General features: G+C 40.2%; 1 protein-coding gene across 3 annotated transcripts in view; it reads left to right on the forward strand.

Annotated features, from left to right (window-relative positions):
* Positions 1-571: 571 nt before the first annotated feature.
* Positions 572-21,956, forward strand: part of TTC1 (tetratricopeptide repeat domain 1) — a 35,545-nt gene continuing 14,160 nt past the window's right edge. For 2 of the 3 annotated variants that reach the window (XM_082323834.1, XM_082323836.1), the window contains exons 1-6: positions 572-647; positions 1,283-1,615; positions 14,200-14,260; positions 16,133-16,245; positions 18,278-18,314; positions 20,083-20,231. In XM_082323834.1, coding sequence (XP_082179960.1) covers positions 1,292-1,615; positions 14,200-14,260; positions 16,133-16,245; positions 18,278-18,314; positions 20,083-20,231 — 684 coding nt within the window. In that variant the 5' untranslated portion in view covers positions 572-647; positions 1,283-1,291. Of the gene's footprint in view, positions 648-934; positions 1,170-1,282; positions 1,616-14,199; positions 14,261-16,132; positions 16,246-18,277; positions 18,315-20,082; positions 20,232-21,956 lie in introns of those variants that run through there. The other variant, XM_082323835.1, reaches the window with a different exon arrangement.

A 21,956-nucleotide genomic window follows, 5' to 3' on the forward strand; every position in this document is an offset into this window, starting at 1 on the left:
TGTGCTTCATTTACCACGCACCCCCCCGTCCCTTAACCGCCTCCTGGCGAGGAGCCTGAGCCGCGCCCTTGCCGCGGATGGGGCGACCTGCAGCAGGGCTCTACCAGCCCAGGGACTTCCCATAGCTTCAAAGGCGCCTGACCCCTTGAGCAGCCCCGGGGCGGCAGCCTCCAGCCTCCCCGTGTCCTCAGAGCTGCCCTGCGCGCAGCCTTACAGGGGCGGACCCCGCTGCTACCACAGCGGCGGTGCCAAGGCGCAACTTCTAACCTTGCAGTGAGCCCAAGCGACCACAAGAGACCGCCTTCCAGGTGCGCAGAAGAGCTGTGCAAGCGGCCCGCGTTAAAACACTCGACCGCAGCGCCCCACGCAGCCGCGAGTGCGGCCTCGAGGAGAGAGAGGCCGGGGCCGGGGCGAAGCGCCCGCTCCGCTCCTCAGCTCCGCTCCGCTCCCGCCCGCTGCCTGAGGGGGCCCGCGCTCCCCTCCGGCGCGAGACACCCCCACTGCGCGCGCTGCGCATCGCGCGCCCTCGCAAGACTGCAAATCCCAGCAGCCTGCGCGCCGCCTCCTCCTATTGGCTGTCGCCGGCAGGAAGCGATCGGCGCGGTGAGGGCGCGGGCGGCGGCGGCCGGAAGGGCAGGAGGGCGCAGGTCTCTGCCGGGGCCGGGCGGGTGCTGCGGGGTGGGCCCGGCCCGGCCCGGCCCGGCCCGGTCCGGTCCGGTCCGGTCCGGTCCGGTCCGGGGGGGGGGGGGGGGCGCGCCGGCGTCATGGGGGGCGCCGGCTGCAGCCCGGCTCCTTATCGCAGGGGGCGGGATAGCGCTGAGATGACAGAGCCGGGAACGGCTGCCTGGGGCCTGGCTCTGGGGGGTCGCGATGGGGCTGAAGGGGAGCGCGGTGCAGGCCGGGCCTGGGGTGGCGGGGGGGGGGCTCGCTGCACGCAGTGCGCAGGGGACCGGGGCGGGCGAGGCGGTGCTGAGGCCTGTGTGTGTGACTTCAGTCCCCCTGCAGAGGAAAAGCCGTAGCGTGGTGCTGTGGCGTGCCGGTCCTGGGAATCCGAGCTTGTGAATTAGCGTATTTATGGGAACAGCGTACTGGCCCCGTGTCGCTGTATAGCGCATAGAAGATGCCTGTATAAATTGCTCCCTCCCCTGAGCGACAATAGTTTCCCTCAGGTGATGAAAGAGTACTATTAAGTACTTTAGAGATTTGTTTGCTGACAAGGCATTTACATTATACTTACTGAGGGTTATTTCTTTCTCATTTCTAAAAACCTAACCCCTCCAAGGAGTCCAACATGGAAGAGTTTAAAGATGCAAGTCCACCTGAAGAATTACTTGATCACTTAAAGATTTCTGATCAGAAGTCTTCAGAGACTGGCCCCAAAGATGCACAGAATCCCCAAAACACTGAAAGTGGATACGCACCATCTTCAGCCAAAGATCCCATAACAGCAGATGAGTATTTCCATGACTGTCACGACTCCTTTGAGGGAAAAGAACCTATGCTGGATGATGAAGGGAATTTACAGGATGATGAGAATAGCTCAAGGAAGCAGACAGAACCAGATGAAGAATACTTACTAGAACTAGAAAAAGATATGCCAGAGGAAGAAAAACAGGTAATCCAGAGTACCAGTATTGAATATAAGAAGATGTGTTTTCAGTGTCACGTTTCTGAATGGTCTGTGACCGGCATGAAAATAGACATTTAAAACTCTCTTATGTGTCTAGTTTTACTATTCTTAATTTCTTCTTTTAGGTAACAAATATTTTTGTTAGCTTTCCTCACTGTTCTTAATCATCACATTCCATTGCAGATTTTTGTCTCCTTTCATCGCTGTGTAAGGTTACTGTGACTCAGAGAGTTTATAAGAAACAAAAATCTCCCTGTTTCACATTACTTAGTTGTGTGCATTCATTGTTTTCACCTCATTAGCTGCAAGGTGCTTTTCCAAAACTCAGAGCCGGTTTCAGGATAGTTCAATATCTGAAAGGCTAGTTTATGTAATACAACTAATGGTGATTAAATTTGACAGTATCCCTATAGATTGCTTAAGTTTTAAACAAACAAAGCACATTAAATATGTGGCTTTGTTTACTTTCAGTGCGGTTACATTGGACAAAGCGCTTGGGTAACAAACTGGATAATGTGGGGAGTAACAAAATAGGTCTTGGGGGAAGTCCGACAGCCTCTGTAATAGTGTTTACTCCCCCATAAGTCAGTGTGAACCAGTTGTTTTGACCCTCAGTGGTGTCACTTGATGGCAGTTAGTTTTCAGGGTTCTAAGATATCATGGTCATCAAGTAGTTAGTTAGAAAAAAAGATAGAACTTTTTTTTTCCTAACTTTGAGAAAACTTGTTACATCACTTTCGGGATTAGATTCTGGTCACTTGAGTAATGTGGTGATTTCTGCTGGTAATTACGTTCTCATAGCAAATGGTGGAAGGTTTTCTACTGATTTATGGAATTTTTTTCCTAATTTTTTTCAACTTTAGTTGCAAATGGTGGGGGAGTAAAGATATTAAACTAAAATCTGCATCCCAACATACAACTGCTGTAATTTTTTTTTTTTTTAACACTCTGTTTTTGACAAGTTATATAGCTTGGCCTCTTGAACAGATCGTGTTTCAAAGAACTGATCCAGCCTCTTAACATCTGATTGAATTATCCAAATGAGCAGTTACTTGTACTGAAAATTGAAATAGTGACAAAAAGTACTACTATATTCTTTGGCAGTTGGGGAAAAGATTAAATTCTGACATATTGTAACTTATGTGAAGGGAAGACTTCAAACTTTATTTTATAGTCCTGTAGCATGAATTAGATCTTGTTTTAATAAAAGAAGTCCTTACTGAAAGGCTAGCTGCACAATTTGGATCATCGGTAACATTGGATAACTGATTATGATGAGGGAAGGAGAGAGTGGAGTAAGGAATGGTAACTGACAAGAGATGGTCGGCAGCATCTTAGGAAAGCATTACTTCATAAGGGAAGATAGTGTGTTGTGTAGCTGTATAGTTTTTATTCTGGAAACTCCCAAATCACCAGGAGCAGTAGAAGAAATTACTACTGTAATGGACAAGTACTACTAAAATGAGGCATTTGATGAAAAAGAAGAAATGAAGGGTCATATAAATTTTTTTTTTTTTTCAAGTGCTTAAAATATTATGAATGTTTCATTGAATTTATAAGGGCTTATTACTCTTTTGTACAGGCAGGGTGATCTTTTCTAATTCAACTGACTTGGTAAAGCTGGACCACACTTTCTTAACTGTTGGCTAGCCCTGTCTGTGTTGTATAAGTAAATAAATGCTGGCTATACGTTGCTCAAAAAAGTTGGAAAGAGGGAGGGGCTTAGCAAGTAGTAACTTGACTATGCCATGGTCTTACTGCCTGCTACTGTAAATAGAGAACGAGGGGCAGAAATACGCAGAGCTAAGATGCCAGAGGCAACCAAACATCTAAAGTGTTTGTTACAAGCCAGTATAAAGAAATTTAATCAAGTTGTGGCTCAAATAATTCCCTTGCTGGTAGGGTGGCATTTCTGACATCAGTGAAGACAAAAAGGTAGTTTTTCATCTGTAGTACAGATTGTCATGTTAATGTAGAATTTCCTTGAGGTGGAAAAGCAATATGGGACTAGTGGGGAAGTGGAACATGGAATATAATCTCCTTGTGGTAGGCATGAGACTAAATGTAACACTTGTCTGCTGCTTCACCTTGTGGAAATCACTTCATCTCTCTCTCTCTTTCTCTCTCTGTGTCTCTCAATTTTGACATCTGTAAAATGGGCATAATGATGCTTGCCAGTGGTAATACTTTGAGATCTAATAAGGAATAGTGGGGGTGGGGGATATCAAGAGGTTATCTGGTGCATCGTTTGCCCCAAAAAGGCCTCTGGAGAGGTCATCAACCCCCTGCTGAAAGTTACATAAATTAGATCACCTTGCCCACAGCCATGCAAACATCTCAGAGCCTGGAGACTGCACAGCCTCTCTGGGCCCCTGTTCTAGTGTTTAACTACCCTCATGGTGGAAACTTTTTTCCACATATTTAATTAGTGTCTCCTTTGTTGCAACTTGTGACCACTGCCCTTCTTTTTCTGCATGCCTCCAGGAAGAGTCCCTCTCCATTTTCTGTAGCGTACATAGGAAAACTACTATCATGTTGCCCTTGTGTCTTTTCCAGTTTAGACTAAACAATCCCTTTTTTCTACTTGTATTTATTGCTTTTACAAGGAACATTGTCATCATGAGTCACGGTGAGGCTTCTGCAGCAGCCTATAACTTGAAGGCAGCTTGAGAGTTTCATAGACAAAATGTTAAAAGCTGGGGGGAAGTTATGTCGTAGAATTAAACTCTGGAAAGAGCAGCAGGCCTGGAAATTGGGTGTCTTAGTTTTCATGCTGCTGTTGTTTCTGTTGTATTGTTAGGTAATCATTTAATTTTGCACATAATTTTTTGCCTTCTGTAGATTGAACGAAAGAATCATGGATGTTGAATACTTGCATTCAGCTTTGTGGAACTCCATTGAAAGGTGCTATGGGAGTACAAAATAGTAACTGTTTAAAGCTGGAAAGATTTCCTTAGAGAAGGTATGGAGACAGCTGCAGTTTTCATCTTTCTCTAGGTTTATTTCCAGTAGTGTTGAGTAATTGTACCTTTCAGCTTGGTTTATGATTATACCTAATGAAATGGAGGGATTGCATCTCTGAGTATCGCCATAAATATTAGATTGGCAATAATATTGTGAATTTCGTTTATGTTCCATAGAGAGCTTTCTGAGTGGATTATATAAGCAGTCTTTAAAATATAGCTATTTTTTTCTCTAACAAAATATTGTTGGTATCTCTTATAAGAAGAGCTTGAGAAATCCAGAAATGAGAGATGAATTAGAAGCTTACAGCAGTTGTTAAAACTATTGAAGTAGCCCATTTGCATGATCTTACCTTGCATCACCTGATGTTCTCTGTGTAGAAAACCATGGGGATGAGTCATTCCTGAATTGCCACTGCCAACTTTCCTCACAATATTTGGAATTGATGGCTACAAATTTTATTTTATTTTTAAAAGTGAAACATTCTATATATTTTGATTACGAAAAGAATCTGTTAAATGATGCAGCTTTTAAGAAAAAAATACTGCAGTTACGATCTGAAAACGGCTACTGTACATCCATTTATTTAGAGTTCTTCAAACATTTTAAGCCTCCTTCCAATTACTCAAAAGGTCATTTTTGAGAAGAAGGGCAACATGTTTGTTTTTTTTTTTCTTTTGCAGCTGGAGAAAATGATGCAGAAATATTCAGAACTTGTTTATTTGACTGTTTATGTTTTGACCAGACACTCAGCAGCAGTGCTGTGTTTGCTACTTAGGCAGTCCTTGATCAGTTATTCTCAGCCCCCTGCTGCCTCCTTCATTGTGCTAGCACACCTCTCTCTGAATGTGCAGTGAACCAGTTACAGGGAATGATTCAGATGAAAAATAATGCTGTATTTTTAGATCAAGGGCAGCGCTGGTAAAAGTAGACATCAAATGGCAGCCTTGTGATGGCATACAGGGGTAGATGGATTTTCTTCAATTAGACTACTCGCCTAAATAAGAAAAACTTCCTGTGAACTGTGGTTGCAGCACCAACCATAAACTATGTACTCCAGTCATAAGAAGAACTTTGTTAGCCCTGCTCAAATCAAATTTATGGAGCTACACCTTAATAGTTTTGGTTTGTTTTTTTCTTTTTTAACTAAGCCCATTGTTATGTTTTAGCAGCTTTAATAAATCAGTTCTTTTGAGCAGTGTTATCCAATAACTAGGCCATAGAAAACAAAGCATCTAATTTATTCTGAAGATGCAAAGACAGATTCTAGTCCTTGCTCTGTGTATTTATGTGTATCGTATGTGCAAGCTTTCATGGTAGCAGGTCTGAGTAGAAATTCTCACCCATGCAGAAGCTGCTGCAGAGATCAAAGTGAAGGAGCAAGTGGTTGTGTATTTTCTCTCAATTATATTTTGAGAGCCCCATACAGTGAGATTTCTAATTTTAAGCAACAGGAATTACTTCCAGTACTGATACCATAAGAAGTCGTCTCTGCACAATGAAGCAAAATATGAACTTGAAGGGATATTAAGACACAAACCTGCAATACGTATTCTTAAAACAGATGTAGCAGAGAGCCTGGTTGCTTGCCTGGACTTGCAACTCTGTGCTTTTTAAGAATTAAGCAGCCTGAAACAAAATTCACTTTCTAAGATTTTTGTGGTTATTTCAAAAGCATGCTGATTGCTGCCTCAGCAGAGGCAGTGAGCAGTAAATTGCTTTTGATGCATTGCAAACAGATTTTTCTGGTTAGTTGTCCTTGACAGTGATGGCTTTGACATTGGTCTAGTCTGCAGAATTAATCAGAAGACACCCAACAGCTGTTACATGGTAATTGTTTCAGTCTGACCCGCTCCTCTTCTGGAGGGACACCCGTTAATTATGAGTTTATCCAGCAGCAAGATTCTGAATCCCTCATGTTCTTCCATCGTGACAGATATTGTCTTGTTCTTTGGGCCTTGTCTGGCAAAGACTTAAGCACCTGGCCTAGTAAGCTTTTATTTTGGATGTAGAACACTCCTTTCTAGCTGCTGTAAGACCCCAGAATAAATATTTAATATTCCTCAAAAGCAGTTCCCTTCTTTGGGCTGTTGCATGTTTATTAGAGCTACAGCAGGCTGTAATCATGCTCAACTTCTATTTTAACACTAGGAAATGTGTCAGCAAGACAAGGAACGCAGCTCTAGTAGAGGAGATTCTTGATTAGTATCTTGTTAGCAACTCTGTAAGAATTAAGTGAAACTGATCTTTGAGAAATAGTATTTTTGAGTTATACCTGAGATTTTTTCAGTTCTGGGATAAACAGTAAAACTTCCTTTCCTCCTTTTTTCCTCCTTTTTTCCTCCTTTTTTCCTCCTTTTTTCCTCCTTTTTTCCTCCTTTTTTCCTCCTTTTTTCCCCTCCTTTTTTCCCCTCCTTTTTTCCCCTCCTTTTTTCCCCTCCTTTTTTCCCCTCCTTTTTTCCCCTCCTTTTTTCCCCTCCTTTTTTCCCCTCCTTTTTTCCCCTCCTTTTTTCCCCTCCTTTTTTCCCCTCCTTTTTTCCCCTCCTTTTTTCCCCTCCTTTTTTCCCCTCCTTTTTTCCCCTCCTTTTTTCCCCTCCTTTTTTCCCCTCCTTTTTTCCCCTCCTTTTTTCCCCTCCTTTTTTCCCCTCCTTTTTTCCCCTCCTTTTTTCCCCTCCTTTTTTCCCCTCCTTTTTTCCCCTCCTTTTTTCCCCTCCTTTTTTCCCCTCCTTTTTTCCCCTCCTTTTTTCCCCTCCTTTTTTCCCCTCCTTTTTTCCCCTCCTTTTTTCCCCTCCTTTTTTCCCCTCCTTTTTTCCCCTCCTTTTTTCCCCTCCTTTTTTCCCCTCCTTTTTTCCCCTCCTTTTTTCCCCTCCTTTTTTCCCCTCCTTTTTTCCCCTCCTTTTTTCCCCTCCTTTTTTCCCCTCCTTTTTTCCCCTCCTTTTTTCCCCTCCTTTTTTCCCCTCCTTTTTTCCCCTCCTTTTTTCCCCTCCTTTTTTCCCCTCCTTTTTTCCCCTCCTTTTTTCCCCTCCTTTTTTCCCCTCCTTTTTTCCCCTCCTTTTTTCCCCTCCTTTTTTCCCCTCCTTTTTTCCCCTCCTTTTTTCCCCTCCTTTTTTCCCCTCCTTTTTTCCCCTCCTTTTTTCCCCTCCTTTTTTCCCCTCCTTTTTTCCCCTCCTTTTTTCCCCTCCTTTTTTCCCCTCCTTTTTTCCCCTCCTTTTTTCCCCTCCTTTTTTCCCCTCCTTTTTTCCCCTCCTTTTTTCCCCTCCTTTTTTCCCCTCCTTTTTTCCCCTCCTTTTTTCCCCTCCTTTTTTCCCCTCCTTTTTTCCCCTCCTTTTTTCCCCTCCTTTTTTCCCCTCCTTTTTTCCCCTCCTTTTTTCCCCTCCTTTTTTCCCCTCCTTTTTTCCCCTCCTTTTTTCCCCTCCTTTTTTCCCCTCCTTTTTTCCCCTCCTTTTTTCCCCTCCTTTTTTCCCCTCCTTTTTTCCCCTCCTTTTTTCCCCTCCTTTTTTCCCCTCCTTTTTTCCCCTCCTTTTTTCCCCTCCTTTTTTCCCCTCCTTTTTTCCCCTCCTTTTTTCCCTCTTTTTTTTCCTCTTTTTTTTCCTCTTTTTTTTCCTTTTTTCCAGAAGTTCTAGAATGTGTTAGAACATGGTCTTAATCAAGAAATCTCCTTTAAGCTGCTCCCCTCCTGACCCTTTCTTCCCCATGCTTCAGGTTGATCCCATTGTTCTTCCATAAATTATGGCTTCTGTATAGAATTTGCTTTTCCAGGGGTTGAAGAACTGATCTGGGATTTCTTGTGAGATGGCTTCTCAGGTGTAGTCATTCATTTCAGCATTTGGTGTTTCCCTGGTTCCATCTGTCCAATATAGTATAGTGACCTTGACTCTGTCAAAGTTGCTGCTTTTTCTATAGTATTTACAAAATAAAAGCTAAGGTACAAACTGGAAGATAGGGTACAATGAAGCAAGTCATTTTTTGGAGCAGTCCTCAGGTGCTGATCACTTGGAGATGGTCTCCGGAAAGAATTATGTGGTTGGACCAGAAAACCCAGATTATTAATACATGAGACAATCCAACTGACTGTACAGCAGTAACACTTTTTACATAAATTACTGACAAATACCAATAAGGAATATATCTTTTTGTTAACAGTTCTCATCAGCATTCAAAATTATTTTGTATAGCAACAAAACTTGCAAGACAATTGGGTTTTGAAGGCCACACAATGCAATCTTGTGAAATATAATAAAAGGTGATACCCTTATTCAAATGACCTACTTTAATAACCTGAATCCTGTATACAGTACAGCAGCAATACTAAATATGCTATTGTTTTGGTCAAATTGGAGGAAAAGAGGGATTGCTAGACTAAAACTGCCCTGTCTTCTGGCTTGCAAAATAGAAGAAAGCATACTGTTATGTTTTCTGAATTAATCAAAGCTTGGAGAAGTACATTTGAGAAGCATATCTGTATCTGCTAGGGTAATTAGTTCCAAGTGCTGGTGAGAAGAACCTGGATAAAATCTGGAGTTATAATCTCCCTGTGTGATTTATAGTTCTTTGAGTTACATTTTTAAACTAGAAAAAGTCTTTTGCTGGATGGCACTTTAATGGAAAGAGTGAAAAGTATACCTTCGTCTTTCTTTCAGTGCTGCCATCTGATTTTAGTCTTATATTCATTTTCGTATTTCTGTGGAAGATGCTGATGCTGTCAAATTGAGACCTTTTGGACTCGTGGTGGTGATGGAATAAGTGGTCAGCCTCACTTTTCTGCCTGAGGCTGTTGCCTCTGGAACAGGAATGACTGAACAGCGTGTATTGTCACACAGGAATAGTCGCAGTTAGTCTGGCGTGTTAAATTAAACTGACTGTCTAGGATGGATATGACCTATTGTCTCTGGAAGTGCTGCTTACAATTTCAGGAAAAGGTAGTGTTTTGGCAGCAGAAAGACTAATGCATCTTTACCATGGAGTTACAACGAGCAGAAATCGGCCAGAGTCTAGCAATGCTTATTACTCTGCCTCTTGAGTGTAGAGGGCAGCTTTGGCACCGTTTTCAAGTGACAACTCTAGCAAGGATTTTTTGAGTGACTACAACCTTAAATTGAAGTTCAAATCGTTGAATGCATGATGCAGCAATAGCTTCACAAAACTGCAGGGGGAAGCAGATGACTACTAATGGATGACTTAGAAATAGAATTGGTATTTGAAGCTGAAAAATATATTCCGTATCTATTTAAATTCCTTGCTTCTGTGCACCCTTTGAACCCCAGTAATTTTAAATTGGCTGCTACGTGGTGACCTTACCAAAGGGTATATGAGATGCAGATGTGCGTTGTCACACTGTATAAATAGCCTTACAGAGAAGAGAGTACGCATTTGCTGCTCTTGACAAAACTGGAGCCAAGAACAGTTCCCTAGCAAAGTTAAATCAATTGATCAAATAAAATGCATAGGAACAGCCAGAGGAAGCACTGGTAGAAGCATTACAAACTGAGGGTGTTTCTCCTTCAGCTCTCACCAGCTATATTTAAGGATTTCACTTCCAGCACTTTTATTATGTTGGTTACTTCCAAAACAGACTGTGAAAATGTGTAGCTTGCTTTCTTCTCTAATAGTAGAATAATACTCTGGTGCTTTTATTTTTTAACCCTGAGTTTTTTGGCAGAGTAGCTGAGGTCTGGGGACTGTATTTGGTGGCCTTTCTTTTGAATTGTTGTACTTTATTCAGAAGGCCAAGCTGTCTTTTCGCATTGCTTCAGATCAGGCCTTAATTTGCAGGACCTCTTGCTTGCCAGGCAGGTTTATGTTAAGACCCTAATTTCTTCAGAATATGGATGATTGGAATTCAGTATCCAAATCTGTAAACATTTCTAATCATATCCTTTAAGAATCATATTACTAGTTAAACATAGTTATTTCTTCTGGACTTTAAAAAACAATTTTTTTACTTCGTACATCAAAAATTAATGCCTGCCACTTGGAATTTTCCATCTTTGTGTTAATAAAATATGCAGAAAAACCCCCTTAAGATTTGGCTGACTTTGAATAGCAGAAAATCATAACGGAGTGTAAGTTGGGGAAGTTGCACCTGACCCCAATGTCGTATATGATCAGCCTCAGGAAACGTAGTGGGTCAAGATATCTTTTCCTTAGGCAGAGCATTCTAGGAGTTCAGTCTGACCTACTTCCCTCACTGAGGAAAGGCTAGCCTGCCCTGCAGCTACTTAAATCTTTTGCTGAAAAATTAGGGGGTGGGGACGCTGAAATGACATTGTGCAAAATTTGTCCCAAGGACAAGTCACTTGCAATTTTTTCACTCTGGGCTGATATGATCACAGTAAACTGATGACCAGTCAATTTGCAATTCTCCATCGAAACTGGAAATGCAGCATACTGAGTGAAAAGGTTATGTCTGCTAACAGCGCTTCAGTTTTTGGTGGTTGTGGTTTGTTTGGTTTTTTTTACTCTGAGTTTGAATAGAAGACATATTCTAACAGCATCCATTGGAGCAGTCGTTTCAGGTTAAATGTAAATTCATCCAAAATAGTTGACTTTCCACTGCTTTTGTGTTATGATTTTCTGTTTAAAAAAATGTATATATGGAGGAATAAATGGTGTATTTATTTCACAAATACAGTGTGTTTAGGATGTGACGTGCTAATGTGTATGGTTTTACATTTTGTGGAAAAGCCAGAGCAATTTGCTGCTAGCGATAGTGTGCTACTATATATTGCTTATGGGTCATACTTGAAATACAAATACAGAAGGATGCATGAGGTACCCTATAGACTTTACCTGTTTGAAAAATACCGTGAAAACTTGTACAGTTTGGAACTTAAGGGACAGCCTGAAACCTGTAGTACAGGGATATCTTGAAAATGTTGGTCAAGCTATAAGAGAAATACTGGTTTTGAACCAGGACTGCATTGCTTGCATTGCTGCTTGCTGGGGAGCTGAGTAAGCTGCAAAACCATATACGGTGTTCTTAACAATGCTGCTGGCTTCTGAAACATGCTTGGACAACACCTTTTCTGGTCAAATAGTCAGAAGTGACCCCAAGACTCTCACTGACGTTTGTATGTCTGTAACAGTTATGTGACTAATAGTTCTCTATCCTTCAAGTTTATGCAGTTTGATTCACAGGCAAGCAGACATACCAAGGAACAGGCTGTCGGAGGAGGAGAATTGTATGAATCACCAGCTTCCCAGTGTGCCAGTCCTTAAACTCTTCAGCTGCTCAGAACTTCTATCTGCACATGTTTCCCCAGCGAACATGGCCACACAGCCACCTTGGTCTGTCTTCTGTGCTGTTGAGGCTCTAGGTCACAATCCTCTTGGCTACCTGAGAAGGAATCCCACAACTTAAGAATTATTTTTGTTCCTTTTACTTTTGTTTTGTTTTGTTCTAATATAAAGCTTATTCTCCTGAAGCCTTCTTGCTGCAAATCACTTTTTATATTAGTATTTAATACTTAACTGGGGTAAACATGTACTATTTTGTAATAATTTTAATAAAATTAAACAAAATAATGCTAATACAGGTAGAGCTTTTCATCCAGTATTCCTTGATTTTAGGGTTTCTGCATCAGGAGTACTGTGACCATGCTGTAGTTCTTATTTTATATGAAAAAATTTCTTTCATTATTGTAGAGTTGTAACTCTACCTTACGCAACAGTGGATCAGTTAATGGCACTTAAAGGCCAGTTCTAAATAGGTCATGAGCAATGAAGTCAGTAGGGCTAGCGTTTCAAGCATTTCTTATCTTGAATGAGGGTTGTCTATGTAGGTCTTTCATGTTTTCCAGTAGGATCATCATCTCCAAACCTGTTCTTTGCTGAAATCTGGCTATTTTGTTCACTGGTATGAAAACTGCTTCTGTTGTGCTTTCACTCTATATGCATTCAAGATGTTTTAAAAATGTCTTTCTGTAGAGGGGCAACTGCACGTGTGGCAGTGACCTTGCTGGAGCTGTTCTGTGTGGCACTTCAAAAGTTCAGGTACAGCTTTCAAATGCAGTTACGTACTCCCTGTGCTGAACAGCAGAATCTGGCATATATACAAAGAATCTGTGCTTTTAATGCAGCTTGTGCCTTAAGTGCTCAAATTTGTTTGTATGCTCATATTTAAAAAGCACCAACTGGCTTACGTACCTTGGTGCAAGTGACGTTGTGGAAGGATTTGTGTAGATTTGTCAGTCCACGCTGGAGGAAGGCTAGTTTCTAAATAGCGGTGCATGCTTTGTCTGACCTATGGTTTTGTTTCGTTTTTTTTTAAATGTGAGGAGCAATGAGTATTAGAAAACATATTTAATAGGCGATAGGAAAAAATCTAGTGATCTAGGCATGTATCGAAAGGGTCAGATCATATTTTATTGTGTAATTTTGTGTGTCAAAACTGAATGCCATTCCCCTGAGCCTAGTTTTCAGAGCATTGTGGTCTGTTATTACTAAGATGGTGACAATGGTCGGGTGAATTACTTTCCAAAACCAATAAAAGCAAGAGGAGAGAACCTCTGATTTTGTATTGTTTGTCAGCTACTTGGCATAGCTGTGAGATGGTGCAGCGCTCCACAAAGAGTACTATATTTAGCTGTTTCCAAGGAGATGTTCTGTGCGATATTGATAATTGCATTAATCCTTGATTTACACAATCTGCAGGAAAGGAAACTGCTCCTTTTCCTCGTGTTGGCTTTTTAATTGCCCAATGATCTGTAATTTATAGACACCTTGATTTAAGTCCTTTGTGTATGCATGTGTGTTGGGGGCAAAATCAGTGGTCAAATGATCGTTTTTCTACCATAGAAATGATTCATGAACATGAGCATTGCTTCTTGATGTTACTGTCTTTCTTACACTGCTTTGTTTTTACTTGTGTGAGGTATGTCTGCATGTGAACGACTTCCATTGTAAACAGGTTGAAGAGATGGCTTGATGACATCCTGTGTTTTCTGTGTCAAAGGCTAAGAACATGCATGTCAACGTCACTTGTGCCAAGAGTACTGTTAAGATATTCATGGTTGAAAACACAACTCTGCTCAGCATGTGCAATTTTCACTGCATAACAGAACAATCTTCCTGTCTCTGGGTCTGATGCAGTCACTCTCTGCATAAGAAATCTTTCAGGGCGGTATTATCCATGGACCTGTTTCTGATGCAGTCAGCTCAACATGCTTTGTACATCTCTGAAAGTAACTGTGGACTTCTGAGGTGGAATTATTTCAAGCAAAACTTCTGAGACTTTACATCGAAAATATATTCTACCTAGTTGACCTGCACTGATTGAATTAAACTGAGTTGGAAGGGAGAAGCAGACAGCCAGCTAAAAAGCTAACATATTAGTTTAAACCATGTAATTCACTATGCATGCTCTTTCTGCATACTGTTGTCCGTGAACTGGAGCTTTTTAATTGCATTGTTGTTATACTCCAGTGTTTCGTGGATATATAAAGTATATCATGTCACAATGACGACAAGCAAGTGATCTTGGTAGTAGTTAAAATTCTTCAGGTTATATTTTATTCTGACTTCCATTCATACTTTATTTGGAACTGCAGCTGACCTACTTATTCATTTCAATTAAATACTTTGAGACATTGTCTTTCCTTTTGTAGAAAAGAAGAAAGGAGAGCACAACGCTGAAGGAGAAAGGAAATGAGCAGTTCAAGAAAGGAGGTGGGTTGATAATCTTTTAACGCCATATGGGATGTTAGGGAATCTTAAATTAATACTTAGCCATTGGGGTGATGTTGCAGAAAACCCATAGGAAGATCTCACACCTATCATTGTTCAAATCTACCATCTATATCATTTTCTATCCAGCTCTGGAGAACAGAAAGAGATAGTAGACCTCCTTAAGAGTTAAGTTTAAATCACAAAGACTTGGATTACTAAAGCAGGATTCTAATGAAAGTTAAGTGTTTAAATCTAAGAACATGATACAGAATTGACTGCCTTCCAAGTGCCAGGGTTTCTTTTACTAATCAAATAAGGCTTCCACTACACTTCGAGTTTTGCTAATGCATGTGCTTAAAATTGATGCAGGACTCAGTGGCTCAGTAGCACTCTCATACTTTTGTACATTTGCATGTTTCTTTTTATCCACTGACTCTGTCTGTTACACATTTTATTGATGTATGTGTGTGTACAGACATTTTTATATATATATACACACACATGTATGTACAGCTGTAGGTACTTACATGTACATCTATATACGTGTTTATGTGTATATAGAGATGTACACGCATGTATGCGTGTGTATATATAGAGCTGTACATGTACACACACACACATATATTAAAAAAAAATAAAATCTAGAGGTATGTGAGTTTCTAGCTTATGCCAGAACTGGACATGTTCTGAACATAGTTAATACGTAACAACAGGGTTGAGGTCAGTAATAAATACCTGTGCCAATGCTTTTAATTAAAAAACATAAAGGGGGAAGTGATTTTGACACCTGCCTTTCATTTAATGTTTTGGTGGCTGGAGGATTCACAAAGAAACCAGGAAATGCAGATTCAAACTTTCGTCAGTCAGCAGGGACACAAACCAGTAACTTCCCCTTCCCAGAAGTACACCCGGATAACCAGGCAGTGGCCTTTCTGTTGGAGGTCTCTTAGCGTGTGCTAAGAGAGCAAGATTCCGGGGGAATGGTTTACCAATTTGGGCAAGCATCAGAGCCGGCAGAAGGGAACTACTCGGACCATGAAAGCAGCATGCCTGTAATGCTGGCCGAATCATCTTGTGAAGTCTCATCCATAGCCTCTTCTTGACAGATTCTTTGGCAGATCTTTTCAGTGTGCCTGTGCCTGCCAAAGTGCTTACTAATTAGAAATACACAACCTTTGAAGCACCTGAATGGTCACCAGCTAATGTGCACAGAAAGAATTGCTCTGTTTTGAGGACAATGCACTTGTCAGCTGGCAGGGCGTTGTTCAGAGTCAGTATACCACCTTTTCACTCTTGACTCTACCTTTATTAGAAAATGAATAATTTGATAATCCCATGTGGTTTACCACTGGTCCTTGCTTTAGACCAGACTTGATGACGGATGATCTTCAGCTGATAATGGGTTTGTGGTGACTGACCTTTAAGTCGGTCATTGAAGATGATGTGGTAAATAAAATCTCTCCATAGCTGCTTTGAACAAGTATCAGTGCAGTGATGTGTTTCAGCACATGCTTCCTTTCAGATAAAGGATATGCCTAATCTAAAGAGATTCTACCTCTAAGGTTGGTACTCCAATAGGATGAAACAATTTCAGGGATTAGAATTATATGCACATCATGCTGCACTTGTTACATTAAGCTCAGGACTATATTTCTGCTTTTACAAGGGTGTTGATTTTACAATAATTAATTGTCATTAATCTATGTACTACTTAGTAATGCACTTTGTCTGAGAGCAGCTACTGATTCCGGTTTAATATCACATCATATATTGAGAAATGTTTCCAAAGAAATCTTAGCCATGTGGTTCACTGAATGTACTAGCATTTGAAATAAATTGTCGGTTTTGGTTTTTGTCCTATTGCATCTGCAGACTATGGAGAGGCGGAAGACTCTTATACGAAGGCTCTGCAGATTTGTCCAGCCTGCTTCCAAAAAGATAGGGCTGTTTTGTTTTCAAACAGAGCTGCTGCAAAAATGAAACAGGTGAATATTTGTTTTGTTTTATGAAATACCATGTATTGATTATATGACAAATGTAATAATGAAGTCATTAGGGGTGCATAAAGGAGGGCAAAGGAATAAAGCTGTTTGCAGGTTTTGCTGCTTGCTCAGTCTCATGCTCCCAGTAGAAATGCTGGTATGCTTGGTTTTAGTGAGGATGAATGCAAACCTGAAATTTGCACTTGGAACAGCTGTTCAAAGCTGCTCTGCTGCATTATGTTTACAACACTGATTTTTCTTTCATTCTCTTTATTTTAATGAAATCTAAAGTTCATGTGGAACAGATGTCTTTAAGCATGTTTAGCGTATGCAGACCATGTATTAGATTGTTTAGAATTGTAGCTAGTGAGTGTTTTTTCTAAAAGCCTGGATTGTCATATACTTCATTTAATTGGCTCAAATGCTTTGAGGCATAAGCAGGACTTCCTAACTATGGCTTTATTAATTCAGTTAGTCTGCTTCCTTCACAGTTGCCATATAGTAGGACAGACCTATATAGTATGTCACGGTCTGGATAGAATGGCTACAGCTTTCTTCAGATGTTTTCTCTTCCTTGACCAGGGACAGGTGCCCAGATGCTACCAGAATCGGCAATGCAGTTAGGTAGCATGCAAGGCATAGAACACAATCTGTCTGAACAGAAACTTTCACTTCTTTAGAAAGAGAAGATACTAAGAATTGAGGGGTAATTACTCCCTGGTTTTGCCTTTGCTTTTAAGATTAAATTATTATAGAAAAATAGCACAGTAACTCCTATCCTCAGTTTACCTTCCTGCAAAGGGAACTTTCTTGCAATTTTCCTCCAGTATTGAGACAGATGCAGCTCTGTTTAGAAATGTACCTGGCAGCCATATTTAGGCATAAATAAATACATTCTTACTCAGCATAGAGTATTCATGTTTGGCTAGAATTATCTAACTTGCTGTTGGGATACTGAATTGTTTCAGCACACAAGGAAAAAAGGCAATAAAATCTCTAATAACAGATGCTGGAACCTTTCAAATATGAAAGCTGTAAACTGAAAAACCTCCTCATAATACAGGTGTTAACTATTCATAGCACTGGGAAACTAATCCAATAGTCCCCAAAGGAGGCCAAGATGACAGAAGAACTGTGCACAAGCTAGTGTATCCCACCAGTATAGATCAGTGGAACCTGACAGACCAAGACATTACTCTGAAGATAGATTCATATTATCAATAACTTCCCCATTAAGTTTGTTCTTCCATACCTGCTGCACCCATTTGCCTTGCACTACAGTAAAAGCTTGTGAGGCATTCTTCTGTGAGACAGCTTCTGTTTTATGGAGGGGAAAATAGTTCCTTGGGTGTAGAAAGATTACTGATACTTAGATCAACCATACAAGCACAGAACAGCCTGATTTTTTTTTTTTTTTTTTTTTTTTTTTTTTAAGCCCTTTTAGTTTGAATGCAAATAGGATCTCTGTCTCTGGTCTTCTGGTTTTTTTCCTTGTTTTATTATAAGCAGATTGCCTGGCTCTCATCTTCTAACTATGGTTGTCTGGGTGCACTAAAATCTTGTCCCTACCAATTCCGGAACTCTCATGCATTGTCCCTTGTAGAGAAAGCTGTATTAGTGCTAAAGGCAGTATCTGCTTTCCAAATGTCTTAGCTCATACAAACAACAATTTATCTGGGAGTCTTGGGAACCGTCTATTCCAGCCCCTTAATTACTTGACAAAGGTAGAAAAGCTGTAGCTCGGTTAAGCCAAGGCCTGCAGATGTGACTCAGCCTTTTGACTGTAGCTTGCTGCCGGCTGTTCAGTGCAGACCGATTAGTGGGGCAGCCATGCAATTTGAACACTGGCAGCTTTCACAGAGGAAGCTAATCACTGGTAAAGAGCTTTACATCAGAAGCAACGGTATGAAAAGCCTTGATTACATGAACATCCCAGTTCCTTGGCCTGCCAGACAAACCTTTTTGCTTGCAATTGTAAATAATCTGTTTCCCAAGAAATATGACTTAAATATAACAAAACTATTTCGTGTTCTAGGACAAGATGGAAGCTGCCCTAAGGGACTGCAGCAAAGGTATGACTTTTTTTTCTGTGTGGTGCTCTTGTGCCAGAAGATCTTTCATACATAAATTATGCCAGTTAGTGCCTTACTGCAGAGCTGTAATTTTGGGCATAAGGGTCTTTAAAGATTATAGAAAAGCTGTGGTGGAAGACACCTGAATCTAGAATTACTTACATTATTTGTATTATTTATTTTGTAAAATGTCTATCAAACTTTTCCTGTCTCTAATCATTTACTTTCTATTCCCTTGTGCCAATAAGGCTGCTGTTGTACTTTTTTAATAGGAAAGTCTTTTTATTATGGAAGCTGTTTCCTTACACCTACTATTTTAAACCCACTTCCACCTGCCATTCCCCCCCCAATCTTGGTTTAATCCCAGATTCCAAAGAACTGTGAGGCCTCATAGAATTAAAAGCATTATCAAGTCCCTTTTATGCAAGGCTTTTGCTTTGTCACAAGGGCTTATGCTCTCCCATTCTTATCCTGCATAGTTTTCTCTCTGCAACTTCTGGTGAAGTCATTTCAGCTGTGCATTGCTTTATTGCTTCCACCCACTCACCCATGCTCGAATATTTGTTAAACTCCCTATGACAGCTGGGGGAAAAAAATCCAAATTACCAATCAGAAAACTAATCCAATGGCTGCGTGCCAGTACTGCTTGTACAGTAAATATGAGTTTGTACATGCTAAAAGTATTCTTCAAGATAACAAATTCTAGCTGGCCTTTGTCAGTTGGAGGTTTGCGTTGTTTTGGCAGTGGTGCATTTTGAAAAACACTTCTGCTAATTTTGTAGTGGCTGAAGGGGAATCGGTCTGCTTTGCAGCAGTGAGACTTAAACCTACCATCACTTGACACTCCCCAGGGACTTGGCTTACAAACTGCAATGCAACACTTGGAGCACAGCAGAGCAATTCACACTAACCTGCAACTTGCTGACTGTAGCATTGTCTTTGTCCTTCCAGAAGAAATAAGCTAGAATATTTAGCTAGATAATCCTAGATTTAAATTGTCCCTAGAACCGTTTTAATGGGTTAGTAATTATAAAATGGGCAGTCTTTCATACACCCTCTTTCTGTGATGAAAAATGGATAAAGAAATTCTTGAGAAATTACCATTTGCAGGTTCCTCTTAAGTTTAGCATTCAGTCTTAACTGCATCCGTAAACACGGTCATGGCTGCCAAAGGAATAAGGAGAGGAAAAGCTTAAATTCAGTCAGTATGCGCCTCTGCTAACTTGTAGAGCTAATATAACCGTTTGTGGATTCCCAACCCAATTTTGACTGTTTGATATTAAATTCAGAAGAACACCGGTAATTCCCCTGGAGTTTGCCTCAACTTGAACTGAGATAAGCAGGGAAATGTTTATTTTCCCTGCTCTGTATATCTTCAGGTATATTTAACTTCAGCTGTAATCTAATGATATACACTTATTTAATATACAAAAGCTGAAAAATATCTTACAGGTCCTTAAAATTTCTGAGGTGTCACTTAGAATCTCTGCATATACAGTATTGCAAAATTAAATGTTTGTGCATTATAAATCACTTCTATCTGTGATAGATTGTAGACATTAAATGAAATATGATCATTTGCACTAGACTTTCACAGGCAGATGTATGCCTTTCTGAATTATGACTTTAGCTTTTAAACTGTGACTCTGCTTGATCCTAAGCTACATTGTAAAGATAACTATTAAGAATTTAATACACACTTAAGAATTCATTTGAGGGGTGTAGAAACGTTTCAAGTAAAATACTGTGCTTTGGTTTTGTTTTCTAGCAGTGGAGTTAGATCCTAACTACATTAGAGCTTTGCTGAGGAGAGCAGAACTATACGAAAAAACAGAAAAACTAGATGAAGCTCTGGAAGATTATAAGGCAGTCCTAGAAAAAGACCCATCAGTTCATCAAGCCAGAGAAGCTTGCATGGTAAGCCTTTTTAGAATACTTTGGCCTAACTTTAAACCAAGGTCTTCTCTTTCCTATTCTAAATAGTCAGTGCTGTTTATGCAAGCAGCTTTATATGCAGTGGTTATAATTTTTTTTTGAGTCTGAAATTGTAGTGGTTTTCTCATCTGGTTTTATGTAAGGAAGATTACATGAGCTGCCACAACTTCCATGACAAGTCTCAGGTCCATAAAGCATAGTCCTGCTTTTACTTTTGTAAAATGAGTGAATGTAAACGTGTGTTCTGAGCTGTAAGCATGTAATTACATGTTTAGCTGTTGAATAGCGTGCACGCACACCCACACGAACACACACTTCGTTCTAGTTTTCTGACTGAGGCTGTTAATTGTATTTATGCATGTGCTAGAAAAGGTTGCCTGAACCACTGCTGCATTTTAGTAGCCATCGTTTCAATAAGGATCTTCAATTTGGAGATCAGAATACAAGCACCCAATAACACAGTTCTTGATAGCTGTTTAATTAGTAGGGGTCTGGTTTTATTTCAGGAGAATTATTTTTCTAATTGGTAAATTTGCAGTCTAATGCCTTTATGGCATAATTATAAAATAATTACTTTTTTTGATCACTCGATTATATAACTTTGAAAATGGCAGAGAGACAAAATTCTACCAGTCTGTATCTATGTTTGTAGCTACTTTAAAGTGTTGATATTTTTGTTTCTTGATTTAGCTGTTTTCTGTTCTTTGCTATGCCTAGTGTGTGTATTGGCCACTTTGAGTTATTTTACTAATAGCGACTGAAGTCTGCTATTAAACTTCAAAAACTTAGCCTTGAAGAAAAAGCACCTTGTGGTTGCAAACAGCACTCTCTTCTGATTCAGTTACTTTCTTCGTTCTAAAAAAAAAAAAAAAAAAAAAAAAGATGCAGCTTAGTACTGTGTTCCAGTGTCCACTTTCAGTCAAATTACAAATACTCCAGGACTAAACATTTCTTGCAGAATATTTGCTGTATCTCTGTAAGTGTAAGAAAATGCTTTAAAAGTTTCCTTGGCCTTTAGGATGTGTCAGTGTGGATGAAAAAAGGTAAACCCCTAGGACTTCCTGAAACCCCAGTCTAACATGTAAATAATCCCTGCTCAATGGGGATTTCAAGTCACTGCCACAGCCTGCTGATTTGAGGTTTTAAGTAACTCTTTGTGTAAAATACCAGCAGGAAGTGGTTTTTCTAGTGATATTTAGTATGTTAATGAAAAATAAAAAAAAGCTGTGGATTTGACAAGTTCAGAGGGTCTTTTCACAAGGGTAGAAAGAAGGGAAATTTATTTTGTGCAGAAAGCTCCTCTGACAGGCTGCTTGCTGTTCTTATTTTTGAAAAGAGGTTATGAAGGCTGTGTTGAAAGGACAAATGTGGTAGAGATGTAGCCAGACAGCCTGTGGTTTTGAAGGAACGTGCTAATGAAAGGTAGCCACTATAAAAAGTACAGTGGTGGTCGCTTTTTATCAAAGTGGGAGCTTCAGGTCACGGTAGGTGAATGATTTGCAAGCACCGGAGAGCCTGTAAAGAGCTGACCCATCTTCTGCAGGGAAAACTAACAGCCAAACTATTCTTCACTTCCATTTTAAGGTAAATGGATGCATTTTTAAAATGTAGTTCTTAGTTGGGCACCCAAATTCATATGCCAATACTTGACTTTATTTACATCTGGTTAAATTTTCAAAGGGTGTCATTATTTTAGTTCAGCTTCAC

Source organism: Platalea leucorodia, assembly GCF_965183815.1.
Source record: "Platalea leucorodia genome assembly, chromosome: 11".
Taxonomy (NCBI): Eukaryota; Metazoa; Chordata; class Aves; order Pelecaniformes; family Threskiornithidae; genus Platalea; species Platalea leucorodia.